Source organism: Accipiter gentilis, chromosome 10 (assembly GCF_929443795.1).
Source record: "Accipiter gentilis chromosome 10, bAccGen1.1, whole genome shotgun sequence".
In the NCBI taxonomy this organism is placed as follows: domain Eukaryota; kingdom Metazoa; phylum Chordata; class Aves; order Accipitriformes; family Accipitridae; genus Astur; species Astur gentilis.
The window spans coordinates 19,111,418-19,137,917 of record NC_064889.1 but is presented as its reverse complement, the minus strand read 5'-3'; the positions used below and the strand labels follow the sequence as shown (position 1 = coordinate 19,137,917).

General features: G+C 44.2%; 1 protein-coding gene across 1 annotated transcript in view; it reads right to left on the bottom strand.

Annotated features, from left to right (window-relative positions):
• Positions 1-774: 774 nt before the first annotated feature.
• The window catches only part of SLCO3A1 (solute carrier organic anion transporter family member 3A1), a 153,405-nt gene continuing 127,679 nt past the window's right edge, over positions 775-26,500 (bottom strand). The window contains exons 5-10 of the mRNA XM_049812746.1: positions 24,603-24,767; positions 22,419-22,617; positions 21,359-21,497; positions 16,795-16,970; positions 13,595-13,659; positions 775-9,129 (exon numbers count right to left, since the gene is read on the bottom strand). Of these exons, the coding sequence (XP_049668703.1) occupies positions 8,750-9,129; positions 13,595-13,659; positions 16,795-16,970; positions 21,359-21,497; positions 22,419-22,617; positions 24,603-24,767 (1,124 nt within the window). The 3' untranslated portion in view covers positions 775-8,749. The remainder of the gene's footprint in view (positions 9,130-13,594; positions 13,660-16,794; positions 16,971-21,358; positions 21,498-22,418; positions 22,618-24,602; positions 24,768-26,500) is intronic.

The window sequence follows — 26,500 nt, the reverse complement described above, 5'->3', positions numbered from 1 at the left end:
ATCGAGCATGTGGTTTCTCTTTTTTTTTTTTTTTTTCAATCAATTGTACAGTGAAACATTTCCTTTTCCAAACCAGGTTTCGGTTTATTTGGGAAGTGCTGCTAAGCATCTGCAAAATTACCAGCAGTCAAACCAGCACACTTCAAAGACCTTTCCAAGAACCACTTTCCCTTGGGCATTGTAGGAAAAGACCAGCCTACAGCCTGAGGCAGGGGAGAGGCACCTGGGCTCCTCTAGGTCCCACGCAGGCTGCTACAGACCATCTGTGGAGATGTCCTGTGCAGGAATAACCTTCTTCACATACAACCACCCACAAATGCTGCTCTGCCCAGGTGACTATGAAGAACAGTAATGGTATGAGGGACAAACATCACTGACTGGTCTGGTATGCAGGCAGGTAGGTACTCCTCCAATATTGTGGACCCTGCATAGAGCTCTGGGAAGGAGTTTTGAGCCATAGGTGTGATAAACTGCATGGGGTGGTCTTGTTCCTCCAACACAACAATCAATGTGGAAGCACCCTCCACACACCGATGGAAGATTACATCTGCACACCAGCTGCAAACACTTGCCAGAGAATTCCTGAGCTTCTGAAGACTGGAGGAAACTCTCACCAAGAACCTAGTTAAAAGATGCATAAGGATTTGGAGGGCATGTGGCAGACCTGCCTCGCTGAAACGTGTTAATTCTGTTATTACACCATGGAGAAACATGAGGACGGAGAAGGGAGTGGATTAAGGAACAAAGTTCCTGATATTCTTATTAGCCAAAAAAAAAAAAAAAAAAAAGCCCCTCAATGTTTGCCAGAGCCACAGAGAGGCCAGCTGGTTGAGGAAGCAACAGGATAACTTCTTTCCCAATCTGCTTTGAATTTTAATCTCTCAAGTTTTCTCAGCCGTAGCTGCTGCTAAGGGATCTCAAGGGTGGAGAATAACCAGGTTACAGAGGCAAGGGATATGCTCCTGATCAACCTCTTTATCAGGAAAACAAGCAAAGAGAAATCAGCCAAACTAAAACTTTGCTTTTCCTCCATCATGAATGAAGCATTGCCAAGGACTGACTGGGCAGACCTGTCGCTTCTGCTCACAAACCACGTCAAGTCAAGAGCTGTTCTCCTCCTGCATATTTAATCTGCCCCCACTCCCTCCACTCTGGCTGGTTTTCATATGGTGCTTATATCTCATCTATACATGACAAAAGGAATTAACATTTTCTTATTGCAAACATTTTCCATCTAATGCCATTTATGGATTTCTAGCTCACACAACCCCAAATGTCCCCATGCCTGGAATGTGACGGAAGTACATACAGCAGGGAAAAAAACCATTTCTGCAGACTGCATTTGACTTGTATCAAAATCCTAACGAACACCACATTTATTGTACTTTATTTACATGGTAGTCACGTATAATATAATACAATACAGCGTTCCATTTGCAGTGGTAGGCACTATGGGTTTTAAAAGGTCACAGCTCTTCCCCTGCTCCCATCCCCACCGCTCCTTCCTATGGACATGGTACCAAAGCGAACCAAGAGCTCCCTTTTGGGTGGTCCCAGCACTGCTGCAGTTTTCCACTGAACCCTGCTCTAAGATGGCTCCTTCCCAAAAGTAGATGATGGGAGCTGCTTTCATGTGCTAACATGGAGAATGCCAAACTTTGGTGGTCATAGACCAATGGCAACCCTTAACATTTGTCAGGGCCAGTTAGCATAGCCTCATCACCATGCTTTGCATTGAAAACATTGTGAAGGCAATGTGGGCTGTAGACAAGCTACAGACCTCGGAGCACAGTTTATAGGCCACCAGCGATCAACAGAGCACAGTTTTGGTCCCACTGCACATAAGACTTTAGGAAAATGGCTGTGAGTCTTCAAGAGAGATCATCATCCTCCAATCAGGCAGAAAGCATCGTGGGCGAAGAACAGGGGTCATTTCTTCCTTTCAAGTTCACACAGTTAGAATTGTGAGGCACCGAAAACATAGCACTGAGATGCAGTTTACATTGAGGTGTAAATGCACTGATATTTGTGCGATGCCATACTGCAAAAGAAAAGGGTTCTGAAGGGCTAAGATATACATGGCAGGGAAAGATGCTTTTTGCTGTCCTACCAACTGGCAATTCAACTGGGAAGAACTAAGATATGTTAGGCCATATGCGACTCTCCGATTCCCGAGAGATTTTTGCTTCTGATCTAAAAGCTGTGCAAACATCACAAATAAAATTTGCACCACCTGCTTCACCTTAATACCAATTTGGTTTTGTCTGGGTTCATACCCTTCTCGTTTGCTCTCAGTAATTACTGACGTGAATGCATTAGCTGGTAGAAACACTGGGAGAGGCAGATAATTTCAAGCATCTGTGAGAGAATATTCCTGGAAAGTGGATTGTGAGTTGGACGCCAGCACTTTGGCTGTCCTGGAGCAGTGTATGTCCAGTGGTACTCTGCCCATTGGCATTGAGCAAAGATCCTCTTACTCAATTCCAAATCACATACTTCCGAACTAAATATTTGTACTGATGAGAAAATTCCAGCCTAGGGAACTCGGGGAGTAGAAATATCCCCCATGATTTCTATGTCCAGTCAGAACAAACCAACGTGTATGAATTATAAGCAAACTTTTCCAAACCCCTCCAGGCCACAGGTGATACGCAGAAATGACCTTGCAAATACACTGGAGGCATTTTCTTGGTTTTCTCAGCAATTCGCAAAGAAGAAATAAAAAGGGAAATTCATTAATGAACTTGCTAAAAATTATTTGCTGAGTGGGACTTGACAGGTTTCTTATTGCTCTCTGCCATTTGCAGACACCAACTTCCCATAGAACAAGCCCTGCACTACAAACTGTCAGGCTATTGCTAATCTTTTCCTTCCTAGGGTGTGACACTCTGCTCTGCCACACTTGAGCTGAAGAAAGTGGGGGAAACATTGAAAACTCATAGTATCCCAAAGACCCCATCCCTGGAGTCACTCCATTCATCAGACAAATAGAGGCTGAAGCAAGGTTTTGACAAGCTAAACAGCATATATGCTACATACATCCTATAGTCCTACTCTTGCAGCCTCTATCCACGTGGCTTCTCCTGAATCCCCTCTGTCCTCTCAGGACAGTGGGATGCTCATTGCAGAGCAGCTGTGGCAAGACTGAAGCTGAAAGTGGTCCTTGTTCATACCCTGAAGAGAACACCGGTATTGCTTCTGAGGAGATAAAGCCTCCTTCTGCTCCACTGGATTCAGGGAACAGACAATGCCCGAAGATTTTACTTGGCATGACTAGTTAATAAAGAAGTACCTTAATGTCTAAGAATTGCTGAAAGGCCATTTTTCAGTGAAGCAATTGTATTAAGACTCAGATTGGCTAGAAATGTCAATGGAATGATAGAAAACATCATTTGCAGCCTAGAAGTAATAGATTTAGTGTATAAAAGCAGAACAAACTATAATATTTTGAGCATATGTAATACTAAGTGAGACCTGCTGGCATCCCAGGCAAATTTAAAAGCCAGTCACTAACTCCAAACACCTCATATAGACTTGGTAGAGGCGAGCTGCGCTTTGCCATCGGGAGGAAGGAAGAACTGTGGCTGGAGAAAGGAAGCTGATGGCCAGTTTGGAAGAAATGCCCACAAACCATGGGTTTCAGGGAGGTAGGGCAGGTAGGTCTATCCATCAGCACTGAAGGGTGGATAATCCTTTCAGAGACTCCAGGAGGCTCAGCCTCAATGCCCTGGTTGTTCCTTTCCTCCTTGGATCAATCTCAACCATCAGATAACCAAAGCTGAGCCTGGCTCATGCCAAAGGCTCCCATCACACGATTGCCCATCTTAATAAACCTCTGCCTACATTCACACCAGTTGTATCTTGGCTGCCCTGTGGGGACAGGAGGGTGTCATGTTGGAAGGAAAGGAAAATATTCAGTCTCCTGAAGTTGCCGCCAACAAAAAAGGCGAGTCACAGCAGCAGCATGGGATGTTGGGAGAGGTGAACTCAGATTTAGGTAAGAAAGGCAAAAACTCCTAATGCAAATGGGAACAGGTCAGTATTATTGCTTATATTCAGGGGTGCTCTGCCCTACGCACAGAAAGCCTGTGAACTTTGCGGGCATTAAGCAGATCCAGAGAGAGATCAACAACAAACTTGCTTCTGTCTGCAAAGATAGCTCATGTGAAATTAGGGGGACAGATGAGCATGGCTATGTCTAAAGCAGAGTCAGAATAAGTCTGGAAACCTTTGTGAATAAAGGAAAAAAGCTGTTATCACATCAGTCCAGTGAAGCATTTGCATATGTCTTTAACACTGACAATTTCCCGTGTCACCTGCCAAGAATAAAACAAACATCACACCAAGATTGTCCAAGTCTTAAGAAAATACTGAGCCCAACACACCCAGGTGTGAGAAACATGGCTTCAACAGCTGTGGCTGACTCAGGGGCTAAAGCTTCACAGTGCTGGTAGCCTTCAGGTTGTCTTGAGTTTGCTGCAGAGTGGAACTGCTGTTACGAGATGGAGTTGCTTTTCTGTCTCCCAGGACCTCATTTACTGAGAAAAAATACGTGTCTGACTGAGACACAAAGGGAAACCTTTACTACATTGCATCCAACAGCAATGTGATGAACATAAAACTCTGATGGGGATAGGAGGGACTCCAAATCTCATTCATTCCCTTAGTTTTTGAATATTTTTTTTTCACGAAAAAAATGCCAATGCATCTCAGCCATTTGGAAATACTCCAATCACTTTCCAAACGTCTGCAGTCCATCAGTTCAATTCTAAAGCATTTTGAAGCATAGCTAACTCAGCTAATTGAAGCTAATTCCTCTCTGCATCTTTCCCTTTTCACCTTCCCAGCAAGGTGAGACCCAACTGAGATTAATAGTAGCAGCACTGAGTAGTTCAGTGCATCTCACAGGGGTATGGCAGTGTGAGGCCCCTATTAGTTGAATTCCCAAGGAATGGAAGGTTTGTCTAGATAATTCAAGTGATGGCCTTTTCGGTCCCACCATACATCCAAGATGTGCTTGGCAAAGTCAGAAAAATGTATGATTTCAATATGTATAAAAAGAAGGTTCTGAAAATGCATCTTCTTGTTAACAAGGATGCAAAGAAATGGATTCTAGTGTCATCTGCACCAATTTTAGACTGGGGTCTCCTTTTGATTCCACTGGGGCTATGCCAAGGTGGTATCTGTGCAAGGGAAAGGAAACCCCAACCTGAAGTCATGCAAGGCAACTGGACAATCCCATAGAGACTGCTAAATCTCAACTAGTTTATTTTTTCAAACATCCCATTCCTTAGCAGACAGCCATGCAGGGAACACAGTGCTTGGAAATGTCAAAATAACATTTCTGCTGAGACTGAGGTCTCAACAAAACCCTGAATTTCAATGCCCCTGAATATGGAGAAAAAAATTTCCAACATTGGATCTGGACTGCACAGCTCAGACCATACCCCTATGTCTGTTCCCAGGAATGGGCATTCTTCTAACTCCATCCTTGTTCTTAAGTTTCCTGCATGGTTAAGGCAGTTGCGGGATGGAAGCGAAGTGCTGACAGGCAAAAGCCCATACTGCAATTTGGGAAGCGGGAGGATGTCTGAGACTCTTCATTTGTTGTTCTATAACAACAATTGGGTCACAGGCAAAACTGGCTTGTGGTTCTGAAATCAGAAAAAACAAAGCGCCTGCTGAGACGGATGAAGGTTTTGGTCTGTGTGTTTTCTTTAAACTGAAGCTCTGTTCTTGAATTTGTACCAAAGCACTGACAGTAAAGCCCTTCATGATGCAGGCATCTGATACACCCTTAAAAAACCCAAAATAGTGGGATGGGGAGAGAGCTTTTCAAAAGTCGCATTATCAAAAGAACTAAAAAACAACAATCATGCAGGAATTTTAAGTTACGGCTTAAAAATAATGAAAGTAACCCCATTCAACTGTGTCTCCTATACATACCAAGAGAAGAGATTAAATGAAAAAAACCCAACCCCAAAATAAAAACGAAAATGTTAAGTGCCCTGGAATCCTATTTCTATAACTCTGGTCAAGGGGGACTTTTGACTGTACTGACAAACCACAGCTCTTGAACACCGAGAGTTTGTTTTGCATCATGTCAGCATGCTATTCTCCTTCACCTTGGACCTTCAGAGAGGGAAAAAAAATGAAATTGTGAAAGGGGTTATTGAATTTCAAGCAATCAGGCTTTTAGAAAGGTTCTATTCTATGACATTTGTGTTTGAGTCTGAATGTGTGTGTATAGTATAAAATTATGAGCTAACATTTGAAAAGACAGCAGTCTAAGTAATAAATTTGCAGAATGAAGAGAACTGTACAGAATGATTTCAAAGGCTTATACTTGACAATTATACATATTTTATGAGACAGTTATGTACCCTGTACCTTTTTTAGATTCATTGTTTTATGGATGCAGTATCTCTATTTTAGCAGACAGGATATGCTAAACCAATCTAATGGTCTAAAAAGCATCATTTACCACCCAACATAACAATGGCACTGCATAGCTTAATAACTTTTTTTTCCTTAAACTCCTTCATTAATCAAGTGATTCTTAACATGGCTGAAAACCAAGAATCAAATATCTGCAGTTACAGTATTTGTTAAGTATTTGGCACAGTGGAGTTTATTTGATACACCCTTTTTTTGCCCTTATTGTTGCTGAACATATAATGCTGTGCATAAATTACAAACACACATGTAAAGTCAGTCAAGTGGAAGCAGTCTGATAGACCACACCCATGTTTCAATTCCTAGATAAGAGCAAAGCCTGCTGAAGAGTTGTTGAATATGAGTGGCAAGTTATCAACCCTCTGTAATTGTGCCAGCTCTGGGGTGTCCACTGCCAGCAATGGACAAGGACTTGGGCAGGATCAGCCCCTCCACCAGCTGCATGGAAGTGATGTCCAGCATTCGGTTCAACATGCCAGGTTACTCCTCTAAAACATCTGCAAGTTCACAACAGCTTCAAAATACAAACAAAAAAAGGAGCTTTTTGAATATGATGCTAACCCTTAAAACCCTTCTGACATTTAGTCCATTGGAAATGGGTCTGGTTTCTGGGGAAAACTCATCAAACACAACCAATTTGTATTGCTTCCCAGCAGGAATGTTTTGGAAAAGAAAAATATGCATGCAAAATAAGCCTGACCCCATGCTTCTTGAAATCAGATGAAAGCTTCCCCATGCTTTTTGCAGGCTTAGATAAGACTGCATTGCAAAAGCAAAGCCAAATCTACTCCTGCATGGGTGCCTCTTGAGGATCTGAATGAAAATTTCAGAGGTGCTCAATGCTGGCCAGCCTCTGCTCCCATAACCCAGCCTTCCATAGGAATACTATTTGCACATCTAAGGGCAAAACGTGGCCTCCAGGACCGGAGGTTATTCCATCTTCCTCACATGCCTTCCACTGAAGTCAGTGGAATTTCTCAGGTGAGAAAAAATATCAGTTGTGAGGGTTGCGGGATTAAGGTTAGTATTCCTTTCATCTTGTACACACACACACACACACACACACACACACACACTTACTTTAAAGAAAACATCCACCACACAATTTCTAGATTGCAAATTATATATATATATATCTTTAAAAACTAGAGAGAACATAAACAGCCTCTCCATATATATATATGTATTCACTGAGTCACATAGAATATGAAAAAACTATATTATGTAAATCATCATATTATCTATAATTCTCCAACTGACAATTGTTTTTATAGAGACACAGTGCATTCATTCTCTTTTTTAAAAACATATTATGTGTCTTCATTGGCTTGGTAGCATATTAGAATGAAGGCGTATGGATAAAAAATCAGAGGATTAAACAAACCCCTTGAGTCACATTATGTTTGGGTGAATTAAACAGGATCCTTCCCCAAACTAGCATAAATAAATCCTCCCTATGGAAAAGTGTCAGCGATTTAAGGGTTAACATAGATTTGAAAATAAGTTTTAAAAAAATCTTATTAGAGGACTACACAGACAAGTATTTGGAACTCAACCCCTTTAAAAATGACAGCACATTTGGCAAGTGTGAGCAAATGTCTTGAACTTTACTGGGTTTGAGAGATCTGAGCACAGCTATTCACAGACAACCACAAAGCTGCAATCTGCGAATAAGCCTTGGCTGGAAGGACTCGGATACCTCTGACAGCATTGCTCGCCACCTGGAAGGTTTCCAGGAGCTTTCAAGGTATTTATCGTGGACTCATGGCTGGTGACAGCATATGACTGGTGGAAAAACTCCAGCACCGCTCCCTCTTTGCCATCACAAAGCGCAGCAGGTTTGAATAGCACCCAGACCAGCTAACCCTTCAGCCCGCGCTGCGGGGCTCCACGTACCCCTGGGGCCCCATTTGCAACCACAAACGCCTATTCCAGCACTGCCGTTATCACCTTGCTCTCTCTCTATGCCTCATGCCCCAGCCTGTTTGTTTGCCGAGCTCTCCGATGAACCTCTGCAGATGCCCTTCTTGGAAGCTCGTACTGTCATCAAAGGGGCTGGTACCCAGCCACAGCAGCTCCCTGCTTTCTCCATCACCCTGCAGGATGTCACAAGTGATCCCATTAAAAGATGCTGTTCTCAAGAATCCTGGCTGGGTCTGACTTTAAGAAAAAGACAAAAGTTTCCTGTGTCGCCATTGTTGTTTTGCAGTTGTGTTTTTTCATTCGTGCTCTCTTCTTGTTTTTATTAAAAAGGACCCTTGTATTATTAATGTAGTTCACTCCTCCACAGTCACTATAAAACAGACTCCATATTTTCACACCACTCATGATCTTCAAGGTTATAGATAAATTTTGTCCTATGTGATTGATTTTGGGGCACCGAGTCCCGCCCCAGATTGTCTAGGGTGAGAGTAGAGGCAAAAAACTCACTAGTGCTGAGACCACCTTCGTGGTTCTTGATGTATCTTTTATAGTTTTTCCTCAAGCACTGCCAGGTGGTTGTATATAAGATGAATGCAAAAGACTTCAGGGCTATAGCAATACTAACATACAGGTATCTATATACCACGTTGTCGTACAGTGCACAGGCTCCTTGCTCGCCACAGAACGTGCTCCAAAACAGACACGTGGAGTCAATTCCAGCCCCAAAGATCAGCGGAGGTGGGATAAAACCTGTCAAAATAAGAGAGACAAATCATGATTTTATGATCCTTATGATAAAGAGAGAAGATGTGATTGCAGTGAATGGAAAGAGAGGATACTTTATCAAGTTTAATGGTCCCAGCTGCAGCTTGTGATTCTAATTTTTTAAGTTCTGAATCAACCTAAACAAAGTCTGTGGATGAGTCTTTAGCTTGGGCTCAACGTCTATGGAAGAGATTCCTGCTGATATCAACATGCAGGAAGGATTTTACTCAAATTGAAGTGGCTTTTATTAAGCTTCTCATTCACCTAGTGAGGCTGAGTGGAGGGGTAAATGAAAGAGGACAGCCTTGCAGCTTGTTCTCTATTTAGATATTGGTAATTCTGCACTCTGGGGTGTTCACCTGAAGAATGTCATAGGACTCCAGTTCAGAGCCTGATATCAGCTGAGGCACTGAGGTCTAGTTTTGGACCTTTCCCTGACACAAAGAAGGTTTTCTCCAGGTCTAAGGAAAATAAGCGATAGCCTCTAATAGATGCCAAAGATTAAATCTGAAAGGAAGGGAAAATTTCAGTGCACCATTAAATGAAATATCACAGCAGGATTCTCCCACAGCCACTGCAACTAACTACTGATGAGCGTTTCTCAATCATAGTTTGCAGCAGAGCTGCAATCTTGAAGCAAAGTAATCACTCCAATCTCATTTAACTAATAAAGGCAGTGTTTTTCTTCTCTACCTTTCCTCATCCTACAGGGACATTGTAGAGGCCCCCCGCTTCACATTACCCCAATGGTGGTTAGGACACCCACGTTGCAGCTTTGCACTCCCCAGCCAGCACACATGCACTGAGCGTGCAGTACTCAGAAGGAAATGTGGATATTCTACATAATGTAAACTATTTCTCTTTCTTCTGTAATATTTATGGGGGGAGGCTGGAAGCAGATAAACCCTGGAAAAATCCCCAATTGATAAAATCACTTCTGTGGGTTAAGACAGCAAGCAAAGGAGAGCATCGTATCTACTGAAACCAAATAGCAGGTGGGCACAACATACCCTCGACATTATCACTCCATTCATAGGTCCTGTGAGGCCCTAGGCTCTATAAATAAACATGTAGACAAACAGACACACGGACTGCAGTTTCTAGACAGAAAAGTGTTTAATCTTGGATCCAGTTTCATCATTAACCTGGATTTCCAGGCTTAAAAAAGATACCTTCCTTCAGCTTGTCATGAACAAAACAGTGACATTCATGACATATCTCCTAAGACTACAAATAAATTGGTTGTCTTCACCATTCCCTGTGGTAACTGAGATCTCTTTATTTTATTTTGTCGATGACTAGTACTCTGCAGATTTTGTTTGATCTTCCTTGTATGTTAATAAATGCAGGAGTTAAGAAAGGCTATACAGGTTTTTGGTAGTCCTTTTAACCAGTCATTAATAGCACAAATGTAGTAAATAAAAACAGATGATAGAAAAGCAAGACAATCTTTTTGTTAGAAACCCTAGTTCCAGTCATCACATTTAAAAACCTGGTTATGTTCTGGAAAAAATGTCAGCGCCAGCTCCCTGTTTGTCATTTCAACGACTGGAAATTCCAGACTGGGCTGGTTCTGCTTCTAAGTTAAAAGATGCTCTTTTTTTTTTTTGAAACCTGTGGACAAGCACACACTCAACCTGGAGTTAAAAAATTCAGCTGGGCTTCTGCCAGAAACAAGCGAAGAGACTGTGCTGCTGAATGCAGTTTGTGTGCCCAGTGCTGCACTGGCGCTGGATGCCACCTAAGGGGGTAACATCCAGATGTGGCAGTGACTGAGAAGGCAGGAGCCGCACGCTTTCTGGACTAGGAGAAAACTGCATTTGGATCATAATTTTGACATGCGAGCCCCTACTCGTTAACATGCTGAGAGATGTTGATACAAAGCTTTGGAGGTATATAGGCTGAACTTCAGAGGGAGCTATCATCCCCATCTGCTGGCTTCAGCTGGCTTTCCAGGTTTTCAAGATAATTTAGCCTAGAAATTGTTCCTCATAAGACTTGAGGAAGGACCTGATTCACTGAACTCCAAAGCTACACCTATGTTGATGCAGACATGGATGTAGAAACCTTAAAGAAAAATACGTGAAAAACTTTTAGGAACCAGTGAGTGTTTCAGGTAATTTTTACCAGAGGAGAGGACAAGAGACTCACAGGAACAACTCAATGCCTAGACCCTCTGAGACATGGGAGTTGAAGGGTTGCACTGCAGATTGTAAAGTTCTTCTGAGAGAGAAACACTGTGTTTTTGTCATGTTGGAAGAAGAGAGGCAAGCAACATGGACTTGTGGGAAAAACAAAAGGAAGGCTTTTCTAGGATGCATGGTGAACACCATCCAGAAAGGATGCGTCCAGGACCCTATGAGTCTAAAACTCTTTGCTATTCCAGACACTTCCATTCCAAATGTTTGCCTCCGACAGCATTGCCTTACTCTCTTCTCTGAGAAACTGCAGTAGCACTTTTATGTGAAGACATTGTTATGCTGCCCTCTCACAGCAGAATTCCTATGGAATAAGATAATACATCCAGGAGGATACTGGGAGAATTCAGTCTTGTTTCATGTTATTACAGTGAATATTAAAGAGATTAAATCATGTTTTACCTCTTACTGCAAAGTATTGCAAAAATTTCTGCTATATATATATTTCATTGCAGAAACTGTAGGGCTGTGTAAAAAAAGCTGCTTCTGTCTTACTGAAATCTATTAGCTACGATTGCACCTCTGGGTCTCATACCTCCTATATTTAATACTCTCCCTTGGTTCAAGAAGCAGCTATTATCACTCTCTTCTTAAGTCAAAGCTTAAAGGTGAACTGAAAAGCTTTTAAAATAAATCAGTAAAGCTATTCTCAAACCTCAGGTTGTTAAGGGCAAAATTTGGATACCCTTGCTCACACTGAGAAGTACCTTTCTCTTCATTTTCTATGGGTACAAGCTACATTGCTGCCATGCTTCAGGATGTATTGTCTTATTTCATGGGAATTCCTTAGTGACAAAGCAACGTATAAAGATTTGAGCTTAAATTCTTACTATGCCTTCCTTATTGGAAGAAAAAAATCTATTCAACTTAAGCATACGTGTCTGAGCCTGCTTTTGGAGGAATTCAAGATGCCACTATCTCAGGAGGTTTCTCTCTTTTGAAAGGAAAACAAAAAAGAGAGAAAATCTCCCCCTTTAAATACTTTTTCCTTTGGAAACAACAGCCCACAGCCATCCTCCTCACACACTTGCCTGCTGACACTCCACATTCAGCCAGTGAGAGCTGAAGGCAGGCCAAAACCCGAGAGCAGCCCTGATAGCTAAAGAAAATGCTGTCTTTGCAAGGCTTGAACCAGAGCTGACCCAAGCCAACCCAGAAGTTTCCCTTTGAGCTATCTGAGCTCTGGATAAGATCACTTGATGGAGCTTTCTGTATGACTGCAGTTACTTCACCAAAAGCACTGAAAATCTAATTGGCTTTATCATAAACTGGTCTGGGACCACCATGACCTTTTCAGCTAGTGGGGAACAAGTTGTTACGTAAAATAGGTAAACAAATGAGGTCACTTACGCAAAGCAATATATGGTACTGTTGGATTTTTGGTTCCCTACTGCCTAGTGCCTTGCTGCAGCCTAGGAGATGGCATTTTACTCTCCAGCTCATTCCTTTGAGACTGGGGGGTATCAGGCAGGAAATGTACTGCCCGTGCCCTGCTAAAAAAAAGTAAATTCCACCTCCACAACACACAGACACCCCGTGCATGAGATGGACTCACACAAGGATAGATTAGAGAGGATTTTGCCCTGAATTGTTGAGATTAATGAGCTGAAATATAAGAGCTTTAAAATAAGAGCCATCTCTTCAAAAGGGGAAACCCCTCTCTACCCAGAAACAAGAAGCAGGCAAATAACAGCCCAGTGTGCTCCTTTTAATTCATACATGGGAAGCACATACCAGTTCAGAGGAACAGCCATATGCATTTTAATGGGATATTAACCTACAGGAGGATAGAAGGACTGAGCCTGTCTCATTTCACTGTTTCCCTTTCCCAGAGACCCGAAGGAAGGGACAAACACACCATGTAATGCAGGTCCTGTCCCTCAAAGGAGGATGAAAATACATATCCCTCTGCTTCAGCAATATGCAATACAGCAGTAATTTTGCAAGCTGCTGACGTGTTAATAACAGCTATAGAAGAGTAACTGGTTGCGTGGGACCATGGCAGAAATGGTCATTTCTCATGCAACACCGCATTTTCTTCCATTAGCACAATTCAAATGGCAGGAAAAGTGCCTTCAGGAGCCTTGATGTGATATCCTTCATAGAGAGGGCTCAGACCCCATTGTGTCAGACCCCACTCATGACAACCACAGCACTGCACGGAGTAGAAGTCAGCTTTTCCACAGTAAAAATACAGTTTTCTGTGAGGGAGGAAAGGATGGGAGAGAAGGACATGAAATTTTTGTACCTACCTAGCAAACGGAGAAGCAGGAAAAGCACCCCCAAAGCGTAAGACTTGAGTTCGGGGCTCACGGTTCTGTAGGGAGGAGGGAGGGAGAGAGTGAAATCAATTCTTGTTGTTCTGCTTTGATTAACACACCCTGTGGCCATTCTGTGCTGTCAGCCAGGATGCCACCACCACCTCTTCAAAAAGTCATTAATGGAGTTTTTCTTCTCTCTTCGCCTGAACTGCCTACAGCCCCAAAAGTAATTGCATCGGTGATAGGTTCAGGAATTTAGCTAAGTCATTAATAACAACAGCTAATCTTGTCATTGGATGGGGAAAAATGAAATTCCCATCCCAGTAAATCATCATTTACAACCTCCCCATCATGCTTTCAAGGCTCTGGATGTTGAGAACTGGTGGGAGAGAAACTTTTTTTGTTCTGAGACTTCCCACATTACTAGGAACAAGAAAGAGAAGAGGCAATGAGAGACCAAAAGGTTCAGTCAGCCTGTTAAATCAAGCCTCCCATTGAGGATGGGCTCAAGAAGACTACTCTTCATGGGCATGAGTTTAGCATGTAAATTTTTTTTATGCTGGGAAGACAACAGTTGTGCTGCCTTTTGCTACGAACACAACCCACTCTATTGCACTAGTGTTATCCTTCAAAGGTGCTTTAAAAAATAATTCATAGCTTTCTAATTAGCTGAACTCAAGGATGTTACCGGCTAAAGTCATCCTCTTGGGGCAGGCTTAGCAAAGCCTCTAGAATTTCAGAAATCATTAATTTGGTCTTTAGTCTTATAATAGCATTTTATTTCCCATAGTATATAAAGGCTGGGAAAGCAGGACAGTGATGCCCGTATGAATAGTTTCATCACACAGGGGAACTTTAAAGGCCTAAGCAGCTTCTTCCATTAGCTTCTTACAGAGCTCTGCAGGCAGCACTGCTAGTGGCACCATGGTGGCAGTGGTGGTCCTCTGTATAAATACATTGGAGGGGCACCAGACAATACTGATAAAACAGGAAGAAAGAGCAACAGGTTTTAAGTTGAGAAGAACATTCTGATCACCTGCCCTCTTCTCACACATTACACTGGCCATGTAACATTGTACCATGATTCCTGCATGAAGCCTGTGACCTCTGGCTCAATTTCAGCAGTTTTCAGGCAGACCCCCAGGCTCGATATAAACCCTTTATGCCATGAAGCATCTACCCTTGGAAAAACATTCCAGTGGTTAATGCCTTGGCTCAAATAGGATTCTACAGTAGGGTGGGAAATGAAAGAAACAGAATGAGTATTAAAGTTTATTTTATGGAAAAAATAATTACCATGTGAAATATTCACAGTGGGTTTTTAATCAGTGGTGGTGTTCATCGATCCACCTTTTTGTATTTAAGACCAGTCGATCTCATACCTTAGGGTGAAGTAAAAGTTGCCACCTGGAGACATCTCCTTTTCTCACCAACTACAGCAGTGAACAAATGACTTGCCTAGACAAGATATCTAATTTGTAGACACTGAAGTTCATTTTAAATTAACGATAGGAGCTGCTGATGCCACTTGTCACTGCCATGGACATCAGGGACACACTCATATGCCAAAACTTTATTTTAGCAATCCAAGATGGCAGCTGCAAGAGAGCACGTGGTGTTACATGGTGAAGAGCTCTTCCCTGTATGTTTTAGTAGCTATCAGTCATTCTGAGGGGATCGTAGTTACTAATTTGGATGTGTGAATTGTTTCTTTTCCTACAGCTGTGAGCTGAGTATTTTTAATATTCCCTTCACTTTTCTTATTCCCTTGTATTCTTCTTCCTGGCTGGCAACTGGCTTGTCTCATTTGAAGTTGACACTAAGACATCTCCACTCAGGATCCTACAGGTGCTGGCAGCTCCCTTGAACAAAGAACTCTTCAAACTTAAAATTACTTTTGCCACAATATTTATCATGAGAAATTTGATTTCCCTTTAGCTACTGTAGATGCAAAGAGGGAAACAAACTAGTAGGTGGAATATCTCATTTTGTATCCTGCAGGGAGACGTGCCCTCACAGAGCTGTTCCATCCAAGATCCACTCAAGAGTGTGTTTCTAATACAGACCTTATTGATTGAATTTTATTGGAATTTTCCAGGCAGCAGAATGGATCTGCTATTTATGCCTCTGGTTATTATTCTCAGCAAGTGACAGCCCGGGCAGATAAGTAATTCTGGATAAACGTGGGCTTAGATATATAAGTATATCATAAGGTGAAGCGTTTCATGTGTCTGGAAATAACGCAAGGTCAGTTATTTGAATAAGCTACTTTTGCCCACCTATTCATATCGGTTCAACTCAGAGATGTCCTTCAGACTTCCAAGTTCCTTCTGTTCTTGGACTTGGTCCAGGGTGAGAGAAGTTAAACTCTAGCCAGGGGGGTATTGACCAAAGCTAGCTTTTGCTGCTTTCATTTTTCTATGGTTTCTATGATCTTTAGGCCATCTCTAAAGGTATCTTACTAAGCCATTATGTGCTGAGAACATGGGCTACAATTCTGCTCCTTTCCTGATGCAGTTGTAAGGTCCTTACCACCTGGACTGAAAGCTGCACATCTGTATTTCCCTTCCCATGTTAATCCCAGCCTTGGTAATAACAAGCCTGCCACCTTTCTTCGCAGCATCCCTGCAGGGATCTTCTTGGTTTGCAAGCCCAGTCCCTCCTCACTCCCATTTTAACAAAGCTGTACTCAAGCCATTCCCATATTCTCTCTAGCAGGTCAGTACTGTAGGCACTGAACTTGGTGGGGCCATGCCACAGATGGAAACAGTGCCTTAGAGAGGATATGATTTAATTAACACTTGAAACAACGTGGCTGAAATTCAGGCAGGACTGCTCAGGCTTTCACATCCCCAACTCCTGCCCGCACGTAGAGGCAGTAACGTACGAGAAAGCCTGTGCCCATAGCTCCTCATCAGCTGAGGAGGTTCAAAATCTTGAAAATACAGGCAGCTGTTTCAAGGTGTCTCCACCAGGGAGTGCTTAGTCAAAGGAGGATTTTCTGATGGCTTGAGCTGAGGTTCAGTCTGAAGTCATGGATCTGGGGACAGCCCAAAAGGCAGAAGCCAGGAGCTGTGTGGGACCCTCGGCTCCCTGCAGCTCCCAGTGCTACTCCACGGTTCCTCCAGCCCTGCTACCACCCCAAGGGCAGCCCCGTCAAGCTCATCAGTTCCTCCCGGCAGCGGTCCTACCTGATGAGTATGATGACTGATGGCGTCTGTGCCATGGCCCCGATCATGCTGCAAACACACATCACGCAGAGGAATGTCAAGAAGGCCTCTTCGCAGCCAGGACTGGGGCATTTGCCAGGAACAACGGTGGCATTTTCGGCTGGGACTGAGGTGAGGCACGAACAGCCACTGAGGTTCTGTGGAGGAGCACAGGGGTTCAGGAGAAGGGAGAGCTGCAGTCCCCACCTGCCCTCTGTAATGAGGGCTTGCCGACAGCAACTCTGAATCCTCTAATGGTCAATTAAATAACTCCTAAGTGCTTATTTGAGGGTGGTTTGGAAAGAATTTCAGAAGCGCGTCAGCTCTGATGCATGCTACCAGCAAGGGAAAGCCGTCTCTTGGCTTGTTTCTTTTCTTCTGCTCCTTTCAAGTCTCTCCCATAAATGTCAGTCCGACAAAATTATTACCAAGTTATACCCCTTTGGAGGAAAATAAAGAAACGATCTGTGTCCCTGCGACAAGGAAGATCCCCAAATTATGGTTCTAATTACTTTCTTATTTACCTCTGTCCTCTTGGCTGTTGCAATTAAACTGAAGTACATTAAAAGCAGGTAAATCTGCAGCCCTGTTGTTGGCTGCAGGTTCGGTGCCTGCTTCCAGCACCCTGAATCCCATGTAGGAGCCACCCACAATGGGTGCTGCAACTCACCAAGAGCTGAACTATCTCAGCTTGGCAGCATAAGACACTGCTGGACTCAAGTGCACTACAGGGCTAATAAATGACATCTGGTTCAGAGGGATTTGTGTTGAGCTAAAAGCTGAAGTCAGGCGAGATAAACTTTATCAATATGTGATCAGAAGGAGGTCGAAATGACTGCATTTTTCTTTGATCTCTCCAGCAAGTGCAGGACGTGAAAAGAAGCTTTGTTTGCCAGTCACAGATTTAGGGATTTATTTTTTTTTCTTATTTTCCAACTCACCCTCCTGAATTTCTGAGTGGGGGATGTCAGTGCAATTAAGGCACACAATACTACCAAGAAAGCCCTTAACGAATACAGAATGAAACCATCATAAATGATTCATGGCTTGTCTTCATCAGCCCGCTGGGTCTGCAGGTCACATGTTTGTAAGAGGAGTAATGCCATAAAATAAAACATATTGAAAAACAGCTAAATCTCCTCCCTTTCCCTGCTACTACGTTCAGGCAGAAATGCCTTTGCTTTTCTGCTGGGGTCCCCTTAGGACCATACAAAAGCACACTTTCTGGTTCGCTGCATCCAAAGATAAGGATCCGTGGGGATACTACTCCAGCCTTTCTGACACCAATCTCTTTCTTCTGCATAGGAGTCAAATGATTTTCTTCCAAATAAGTGCACAGAGGGCAAGAGAGACCGCAGTGCAGAACTCCAGGAGAGCTGGAGTAGACATGCAGGTGCCTTTCCGGCTGGCAAGCAATAATTAACATAACAAATTCCTGTGCTGTGAGTTAGAAGCTGCCACCTGAACGCTTTGAGATGGTGACAATTAGCACCACTGCAGTGGTGTTTGTACAGAGACAACAGGAATTTGTAGTTCCTGGCTTTTACTCCAGTGCATTGCTAGCAATGAGCCTGGACACAGCCCTGTGGATTAAAACCCATCTAAGCCCAGGAAAGTACATACCTGCACTGAAATAGCCTGGGACAAAACACCCATTCATGGCATATGTGCAGAACTGGCTGCTCATTTCCCATGGGCTCTCATCAATGGAGAGAAAGTACCTGTTTCTGGCAATGGTGGGGCACACTCTTCTCCCATTGGTGTGATTTTTTACAAACCACGAGGCAGGTCTCCACTTCCATTGCCTGAAAATTTGCCCCTCAATCTGATTTTTTGACCATTTTGCAGCAAGGTGCTAGCCCAAAGCAGTGTGACTAGTTTGTACCAACTACATCTGCTTGCTTAGCGCTGTACCTCATCCTTACCTGGGAGATCTTTGATCTTTTATTACTGACACACTATACAACTCACAGACATCAAACAAGGAAACATCAAAGATGGAGGTTTACCTCTGTCCTGTGGAGAGGCAACTTTTTGCTACCCATCTTGTCTGCAACCCCACTGCATTCAACCACACATTATCACAGCCTTCCACTGCCCAGCAGCTTGCACACTCAGATTTTCTGTGTGCATGTGAAGCTGCACAGATGCAGAGTTTGCACCTTTAACAGCATCCTGAGTTTGGGGTCATTATCTGTGCAAATTACCCATGTTTTTAATTACTCATGTTTTTTAAACCCTGGCTCTGACAGGGAAGGGACAGGCTGGTACTTCAGTGCAAAGCTGTGAGATGCCAGCATGGTAATGCCAGGCTGGAATTCATGCATCTCGAGCCAAAAGGGTGAGAGAAGCAATGGCATCAAACAAACAAGATGCAGAGTAAAGGCTTCCTACACAAGGGCCATTCCCAGGAATGGCTAGAAAGAGAAACTCCTGAGGGTGCCAGAGCTCTGCCTGTCAGCACCGATACTCCTGTGGCTTTTTGGAAAGGTGCACCTCTGCAACCAGCTCAGGAAGAGAGAAGAAATGAAAAAGAAAAAAACTAACTGAGCTACACATTGCTTTTAGAAATTGTTCACAGAGGAGAAGTGGAGAGAGGCAGTCAGAAACGTCCAATGCAGTAAAGTTAAATAAAGCATTCAGAGAATTTTATGTCCCAGTAAAAAGCAACCCTTGGCTCATCACAAGCATATAACATTCACAAGACCCTCTAGACAGGTCATTACCTGGATTATGGGTTTAAAACCTGGTTTGGCAATTTGGCTTTGCCTCAGGGCCATTGCATGGCCAAACTGGTCCATAATTCTTGATAATGCCCTTTCCAGAGGATGCTATTGCTTCACTAATTTGTGTTCAAAATGTTACTGCAAAAAAACCCACAAAACAAAGTGATGAAAAGAACCCCAAGATGATAACAAAAAGGCAAAATAAGAAAGAATGAGAGAGGGCAAGGGAGAGCGAGGTTTTTGCTCAGAGGTTTGTTCTTGCAGAGCACGAGGTCAGGCAGCTGCAGACTGAAGGGACAGAGCTGAATTTTCATTACTGTGCTCCTTCCAGAGGAGCCAGAGCTTTGCCCTGAACCGCACGGCGAGGAGGTCACTCCCGCACTCCAGCCACGGACCACACCAACTGTATTCTTGCTAAGGGCTTGGTAATCTGGCGGAGACACTATTCTGTGTGCCCTGTACAAGCTGGCTTCTTGTTAAAATGTTCATGTTGCCACCCCAGGTGTTGACTTGTCTCTTGTTGGGAGAAGGTGGAGGAGGAAGAGGGCAGGAGGCAACACCTTCGCATGTGCCACACACTCATGGATTCCCTTGTGGGGTTGCTGAAAGTACCCTGAAACTGTGGTATTTTAAAGGGATGCCTACGCCTCTGAAGCTGGAGTGGGAATTGACTAGAGAAGAGGTTTAAACAACGAACTCCCAGGTCATCTGAGCTGTGAGGCTGCACTTGCTAGCAGCAAGCTTGCAGCTCTGCTCACCAGCACTTGTAGGTGGTTTGTGTCTCTAGGGCAGCAAGGGAGTTTTGATGTCTCCTCAAAAAGGAAGGACAAAGCCGTGGAGGGATAATTGCATGTGGTGAGCAGTGATGTCTCTGCAGCCACAAATGGTCACTGTGACCAGGCTGACCTCCCATAGGCTCCACACAGGCAGTGTGGCAGCAGTCATCATGCCTGGCATGGCCCCGGGCAGGGAGCAAGGACCACAGGAACCCCACCAGTTCCCACCCACAGAAGCAGCAGGCACTCATTTTCATTGTAACCCAGAAGATACTAGCATTTCAGCAGGAAAAAATGGAAAAGCAGGCTTTTAAGATACTGTTAAAAATTCCCCATATCTTCTTTACATAGAGATGGTTTGGTCTTTAAGAGTTCTCTAAAGGAAATAAACTCTTAGATATGGAGAACTGAGAAATGCAGAATGTCTTTGGATGGAGTCTTTGCTCCCTTGACAACTGCTCTTGCCACTGCCTCAGAGCAAAGCAGGAAAAGAGAGAGGAGCAAGAAGAGTGGAAGGAAAGCTTAAACAAGGGTGAATAAAACCAGGATCTGGTCATATATGTCTAGGAACCAGATTCAGGAAAAGAGCAAGAGGAAAAAGAATGAAATGATTGGGCAGGACAAACACAGACTGGTGGAGAAGCAGGGAGATGAGGAGGTGCAGGAGAAAAGTGAAGCTGGTCCCACAGCCCAGGCCAACAAGCTCTCAAGGATCTGGGTTCTGCCAGTGGACAACCATGCGGATCTACTCTTGTGTTCCTTGCTTCTATGCAGAGGAGAAAGAACAGAGGAGGAGGAGGAGGGGAAATCCCATCCTGCTCGGTGGGTGACCCTGGCAGACTGCTGCTGGAGTCAGCAGACATTCATGCAACACAGTGAAAAACGACAGCGGCTCAGGCCCATCTGAGGTATGAGGTTAGCTTTTGGGGGTGTAACCACTGCTGGCTGTAAATGAGCTACTCTACCGGATACGCACTAACCTCACTCACTTGCACTCAGAGAATTGTTCCTACAGGCAAGTGGTCACAAGGAAAGCTCACTCACCGTGCTGCTGCAGCCAGCAAAGCAGGCAGATAAGTATGTGACCCCATCTGCCCCACAGACTGGAGTGAAGGAATCAGTTTGGCATTCACAGTTGTTATTGCAGGGGGAATATGGGTCCAGAGATGAGGTTGGAGTTGAGCTGTAAGAGAAACAGAAAGATAAATTAATAGGCAGTGTGATGATATCAGCCAGCTTTTCCAATTGTTGCCACACAGAGATGGCTTTGAAGTGGGGTAGTTAAGGCAAACAAATTACAAAAAAGCGGTGAGTGGACCATCTGGGTCCCAGCTTTAAGAAATACAGGCTACAGCCTCTCCTTGGGGACAGAAACACCATGGCCCCTATTCCTCTGCAACAGGGAATCTAATGTAAGGCTTGCACTGCCTTGTTACCCCAATGAGAAGCCCCAAGGAAACCCACAGAGATGCTGTGGAGACTGCTCTCTGTTTTCCTAGAACAGTAAACGTGAGGAGCTGAGAGCCTGAAGTTGTCATCTTCTGAAGAGTTGCCACTCCATACTGAGGAGCATTGGAAAAGAAAATACAGAATAACTCTCTCCAAGACCTCTGAATGCTACAAAGCATCGTATGCCTCACTTCTTGTGCCTCACTTCTCCCACTAAAATGGGCCTGGAGCCACACATACTGTCTCCTCACTGTATCTGAATTTCAAGGCATCTAGAATCTGGTTTTACAAATTCCCCTCAGGCACTTAAATAAATGTACAACGCAGTGCATGTCCCTCGCTGCCAGGAGAAACCAGATGGTGTGGTGGACCCAATGCTACGCCATGGGTGCAGAATCTGATCAAGCTGAATTGAAAGGTGCCAGACCTATTTTAGTAAAACTCCATTGTCAGCTGCAGGTACTCAACTCTCACAGCAATGAATAGCATGAAAACATCCCAAACTAAGAGCCCTATACGACATTGTCTTCCACATGCTTGCTCAATATGGTTGTTTAAGGGCCAGCGCTGCCTGAAGGCTGCCTGTTGAGGACAATAACACGGCATTTATTGTTGGTAAGGCTCCGTGAGACCCTGAAACTCTCTGAGAACTCACTTGTTTCCATAGGGAACAGTAACCCCTGCCACAGGTCCTGTGTCGCATCCCAGGAACAGGAAAGACACGTAGCAAGCTGTGGACACCAGGTTCACCAGCATGGCCATCCTGATGGCTCCCAGGGCAGACAGGCTGAGCTTCTTCACCAAGAGGCCACCCAGGAATATGCCCAGACATGCACATGGGATTGCTGTCATCCCTGCAAGAGGAAAAATCAGTTAGTAAGAAGTGTGAGTGAGGCTCAGTGAACCACAATATTACAGCTTTTTACTTTCCAGCAGAGATCTGTGCGCTAGCATGGGGAAATCTTATAATGACCAACTGCTGGAGCAGCACCAAGCTGTGGTTGCCCAAAAAGAGGAACGGATGCAAATGTGTATGCTGCCTTGCACAGAGGAACTGGGATCTTCTTCCAGTTCTTGTCCACATTGGCAGGAGATGCCAAAATTCCTGAGATTGGCCCACCCTAACCTAAGCATTATTGTCTCTGGTGCTTCCTGCAACAGTTGGCACACAAAGTCAGGAATTTTCTGAGGTGTCTAGAGGCTTTGCATGAGCGCTGCTTGGTATACTTCACAGCAGTCTGATCTTCAAAGATTAGGCAATAGTTGCATTTGAAAATATGAAGTCTCCCTTAAAGAATCTTAAAGTGTGAGATGCAAAATCACTGCCAGAAGTGACTCACTTTCCAGGCACAGAAAGGCATTATCACACTAAGCTTGTCTGGGTTCACTTTTACCCCTTTGCTACCAGTTATACTCCAGACTTTACTTACCTGGGCAAAGCTTAGAAGTGCATCCAAATCCTGGCATTTCTGGACTCCCCTAAATGACAAGTGGAATATCTGGTAGCAACTTTATTTAAATTAAACAAGTTGTTGTGAGGACCACAGATGTATCAAAGTCTCCTTTCCCACTGCTAGGTCAGAAGCAGGACATGCTCTGGCTCATGGGTGATTCCCTTGATTCCCTCTTTGCTGACAATCCAGCTGTACTCACATGCTGACTGGCCAGTCATCTCCCACCAAACAGCATAGCGGTTTTCCTTCTCCCAGTGGGTCAATGGTGAAGTTGCTTTCCTTTGCCAAGCCTTTAATTTTCAGGAAAGATGGAAGAGCCTAACATCTTCGAGACCTCTGCCCTTCTGTCAATTCCTATTAAAATTCACCAGTGAGTTCCTGTGTCACTGGGGGAGGCAAGACTGACTGCAGGGGATTGTTTCTTTTGGAAAACAAGGCCAAAACCAGAAGATATCAAGGAGTTCAATGGGAAAATAAATAACTGTCAGGAGAGCAGCTTGCAAGCTCCTTATTTTGATATTAAGATCCACCCATTTCGTGATGTCCCAGTTTTTGACAGATCACTGCCAGCTGCCCATCTGGTGAGCTGTGGTTGCAGATCATCCAAGACAGACTCGCAGATATCTTAATTGGGTGTTGCCGAGAGAACGGCTGTCATAAACAAATCACTGGGTCTGCTTGGGAATGAGCAGCAGGAGAAAATAAATGAAGATCCTGCCTGTGCATCAGTGTCCTGAGAGGGAATGAATGAACGTTGAGAAATATGTATATGGGAAACTGCAGCAGCATAGCATGGTCAGAGAGAAGGGGCATTTGAAAGATAACCATGCTGCACTAGCTCAGGTATTTGAGCTGCTGATTGCAATTGTGTCATTTCCAGTCCAAGGGGAAAGGAGGGACTAGCAGGAGAAACTGGACTTCCTAACCCAAATGGAGATGGGCTGGAGAACTCTGCGATATCTGAGCCATGAGACAAGCAATTTGATGGGCAGCCCTGTGGCTCGTCGAACAACTGCAGTCTTGGGCAACCAAATTGCCCAGTTTGGTTGGGATTTCTGCTGTACTTCAGGGCCATCACAGACTTTCATACCTGGGCTGTATCATACCACTCCTCACACAATGGTCTTGGCTATAGGTGAAGTGATCGCAGTGGGCTGTAGTGGAGAGTGCATTCGAGGAGGAAGAATGCCAGAGGTCTGCTCTGGGCTCTGCAACCAAGGCACAGCTGGAACCCAGCCTGCCCACTCACAGACACATTTCTAGATGTTGGACAAGTCACTTTTGGGGCAGCCTAACTAGTGAGACTGGTTGCGGTTACCAGCCATGCTGAACACTTTTAAATGCCTTCAGACGCTGGAGATTTGGTGGCCCCTGTGATTACTCACCCAGGAGCTGGTTGGCAGATGAGGTGGTGAGGTTGAACTGTTGCTCCAGGTACTTTCCAAGGAAGGCAGCGAAGCCGGCCACCACTGCAATCTCCATGCAGGCTGCCAGGATGATACAGGTGAAGACAGGATTGGAGAGCAAGTGCTTAGTTACTTTGGGGATCACTAGAAGAGAGTAAAAAGGGAGGGGTGTTTTAGTATAGGCTGTCCTTGAGGTGCTGGAGTTGTCTTGCTGCTCTCCTGCGGACAAACTCACTTCAAATCAGGAGTAATTTTCTCTTCTGCACAGACAAGCTGGTTGAAAAGTGAAAACACTAGAACAAAGTGAAACACCAGAACAGTGTCATCTAAAGATTCAGATAGCAGGAGGGTGCAAAAAGAGGTCACCTGTCATTACGTTTACATCTTACAGATGATTTTGAAATTTTGAAGGATGAGCGTTTTCCAATATTGCTTTTGTTTACCCCATAGAGAAGTCAATCAAAGCCCAGTATTCTCTTTCTCCTTTCCTTGACTGCTCCCTATGAACAACGCTGAGTCAGCCTTTGGGTGTCATGAATACTGTACTCAGCACCCTACAAATTCTTGCAAGCTTTCAGACACAAGCTCATACCTGGCCTTTCCTTCTCCTGCCACCCAGATTTGTTTCCTTTTCTTATTCCCACGTAACACTGGCTCACTTGCTGAGGGACACCTTCTTGCAGCACATCTGGGTGCAACCTGAAACTCTCCTGCTTAGCCCGGGGCCATGGCCCGCCATGGGCATGAGGGTCCTCATGCCTGAGACAGGCATGTTAGCCTGCATGTTCCCATAACCCAGAGCTTCACCAGCAAAGCAATGCCTTCCATGCAGAGCCTACCAGCCCTGGTGGCTGCAAGGTTGGAAGAGGACACATTGAGCTATTCACTGTGTAAGATGCACACACACTTGCTTTAGTTTCATGATCCCTTGGCTCCTCCCTCCCGAATCATTAGCGTGCAGAGTCCTCTTCTCCAAGCCCGTCTCTATTTCCGATAAGCAAACACGAGTTACCTTACAAAGGGAAATCTGGCTAATGAATCAGATAGCACATTTTCTACTTCAGCGAACATTTTAATTATTGCTGAGATAACACAGCTTGAAGAGAAGAGCATCCCAGTACAGAAGAGAGCCTTCCTTTGTCTCAATACCTGATGACTAATTTCTCCCTGAATTAAATGTGAAAATCATTAAGTTTGAAAATTACCTTGGTGAAGTGTAGTGAAGCCTCAATGGACCCCTATTTGCATTTTGAAAATCCATCCCCCACATCCCCTATGGTGTATCAGGGTTTGGCACGTGACAGATTTCTCTGTTGTTGGCTTCTGTTTTCCCTTAGGGCTTTTTCTGGTGCGAAATCTAATTGCATGGGCCTCAGCAAGTATATGCACAGCTCTTTGTCAAGGCTCTGCTTGGGTCCCCTTGGTTCTTTTGGGGGGTGTCAGGTGTGGGGGGTGTTTATAATTAGGTTTGATCTAACCTTTTTGGAAGGGGCCAGTCCACAGTTTCTGGTCTCTTTATATTACAAACATTTTTTTGTGCCATATAAAATGATTGTTTCCTGAGGATCTGCTGAACATAATGAAGGTGTGGGAGGCATAGTATTTTTCAGTAGAACAGTGGGGTAAAAAAAAAAAAAGAAAAAACAATACTGGGCAGGACAAATGGGGGTGGTGGGATTCAGACATGGATAGATCTCAGAAACCACCTGCTGCCTCCTCCAGTTCTTTGGTGGCCACCTACAGAATTTCTCCTTCTTGCCAGGAAAAGGAGGGAAAATGCAAAGGTGGACTTGGCAGTGCTGAACTTGAAAAGTCATATTTGAGGTATTAATGCCTGTTGTGCCTCTGGAGTTCAGTTTGTTCCAGATTAATGGATT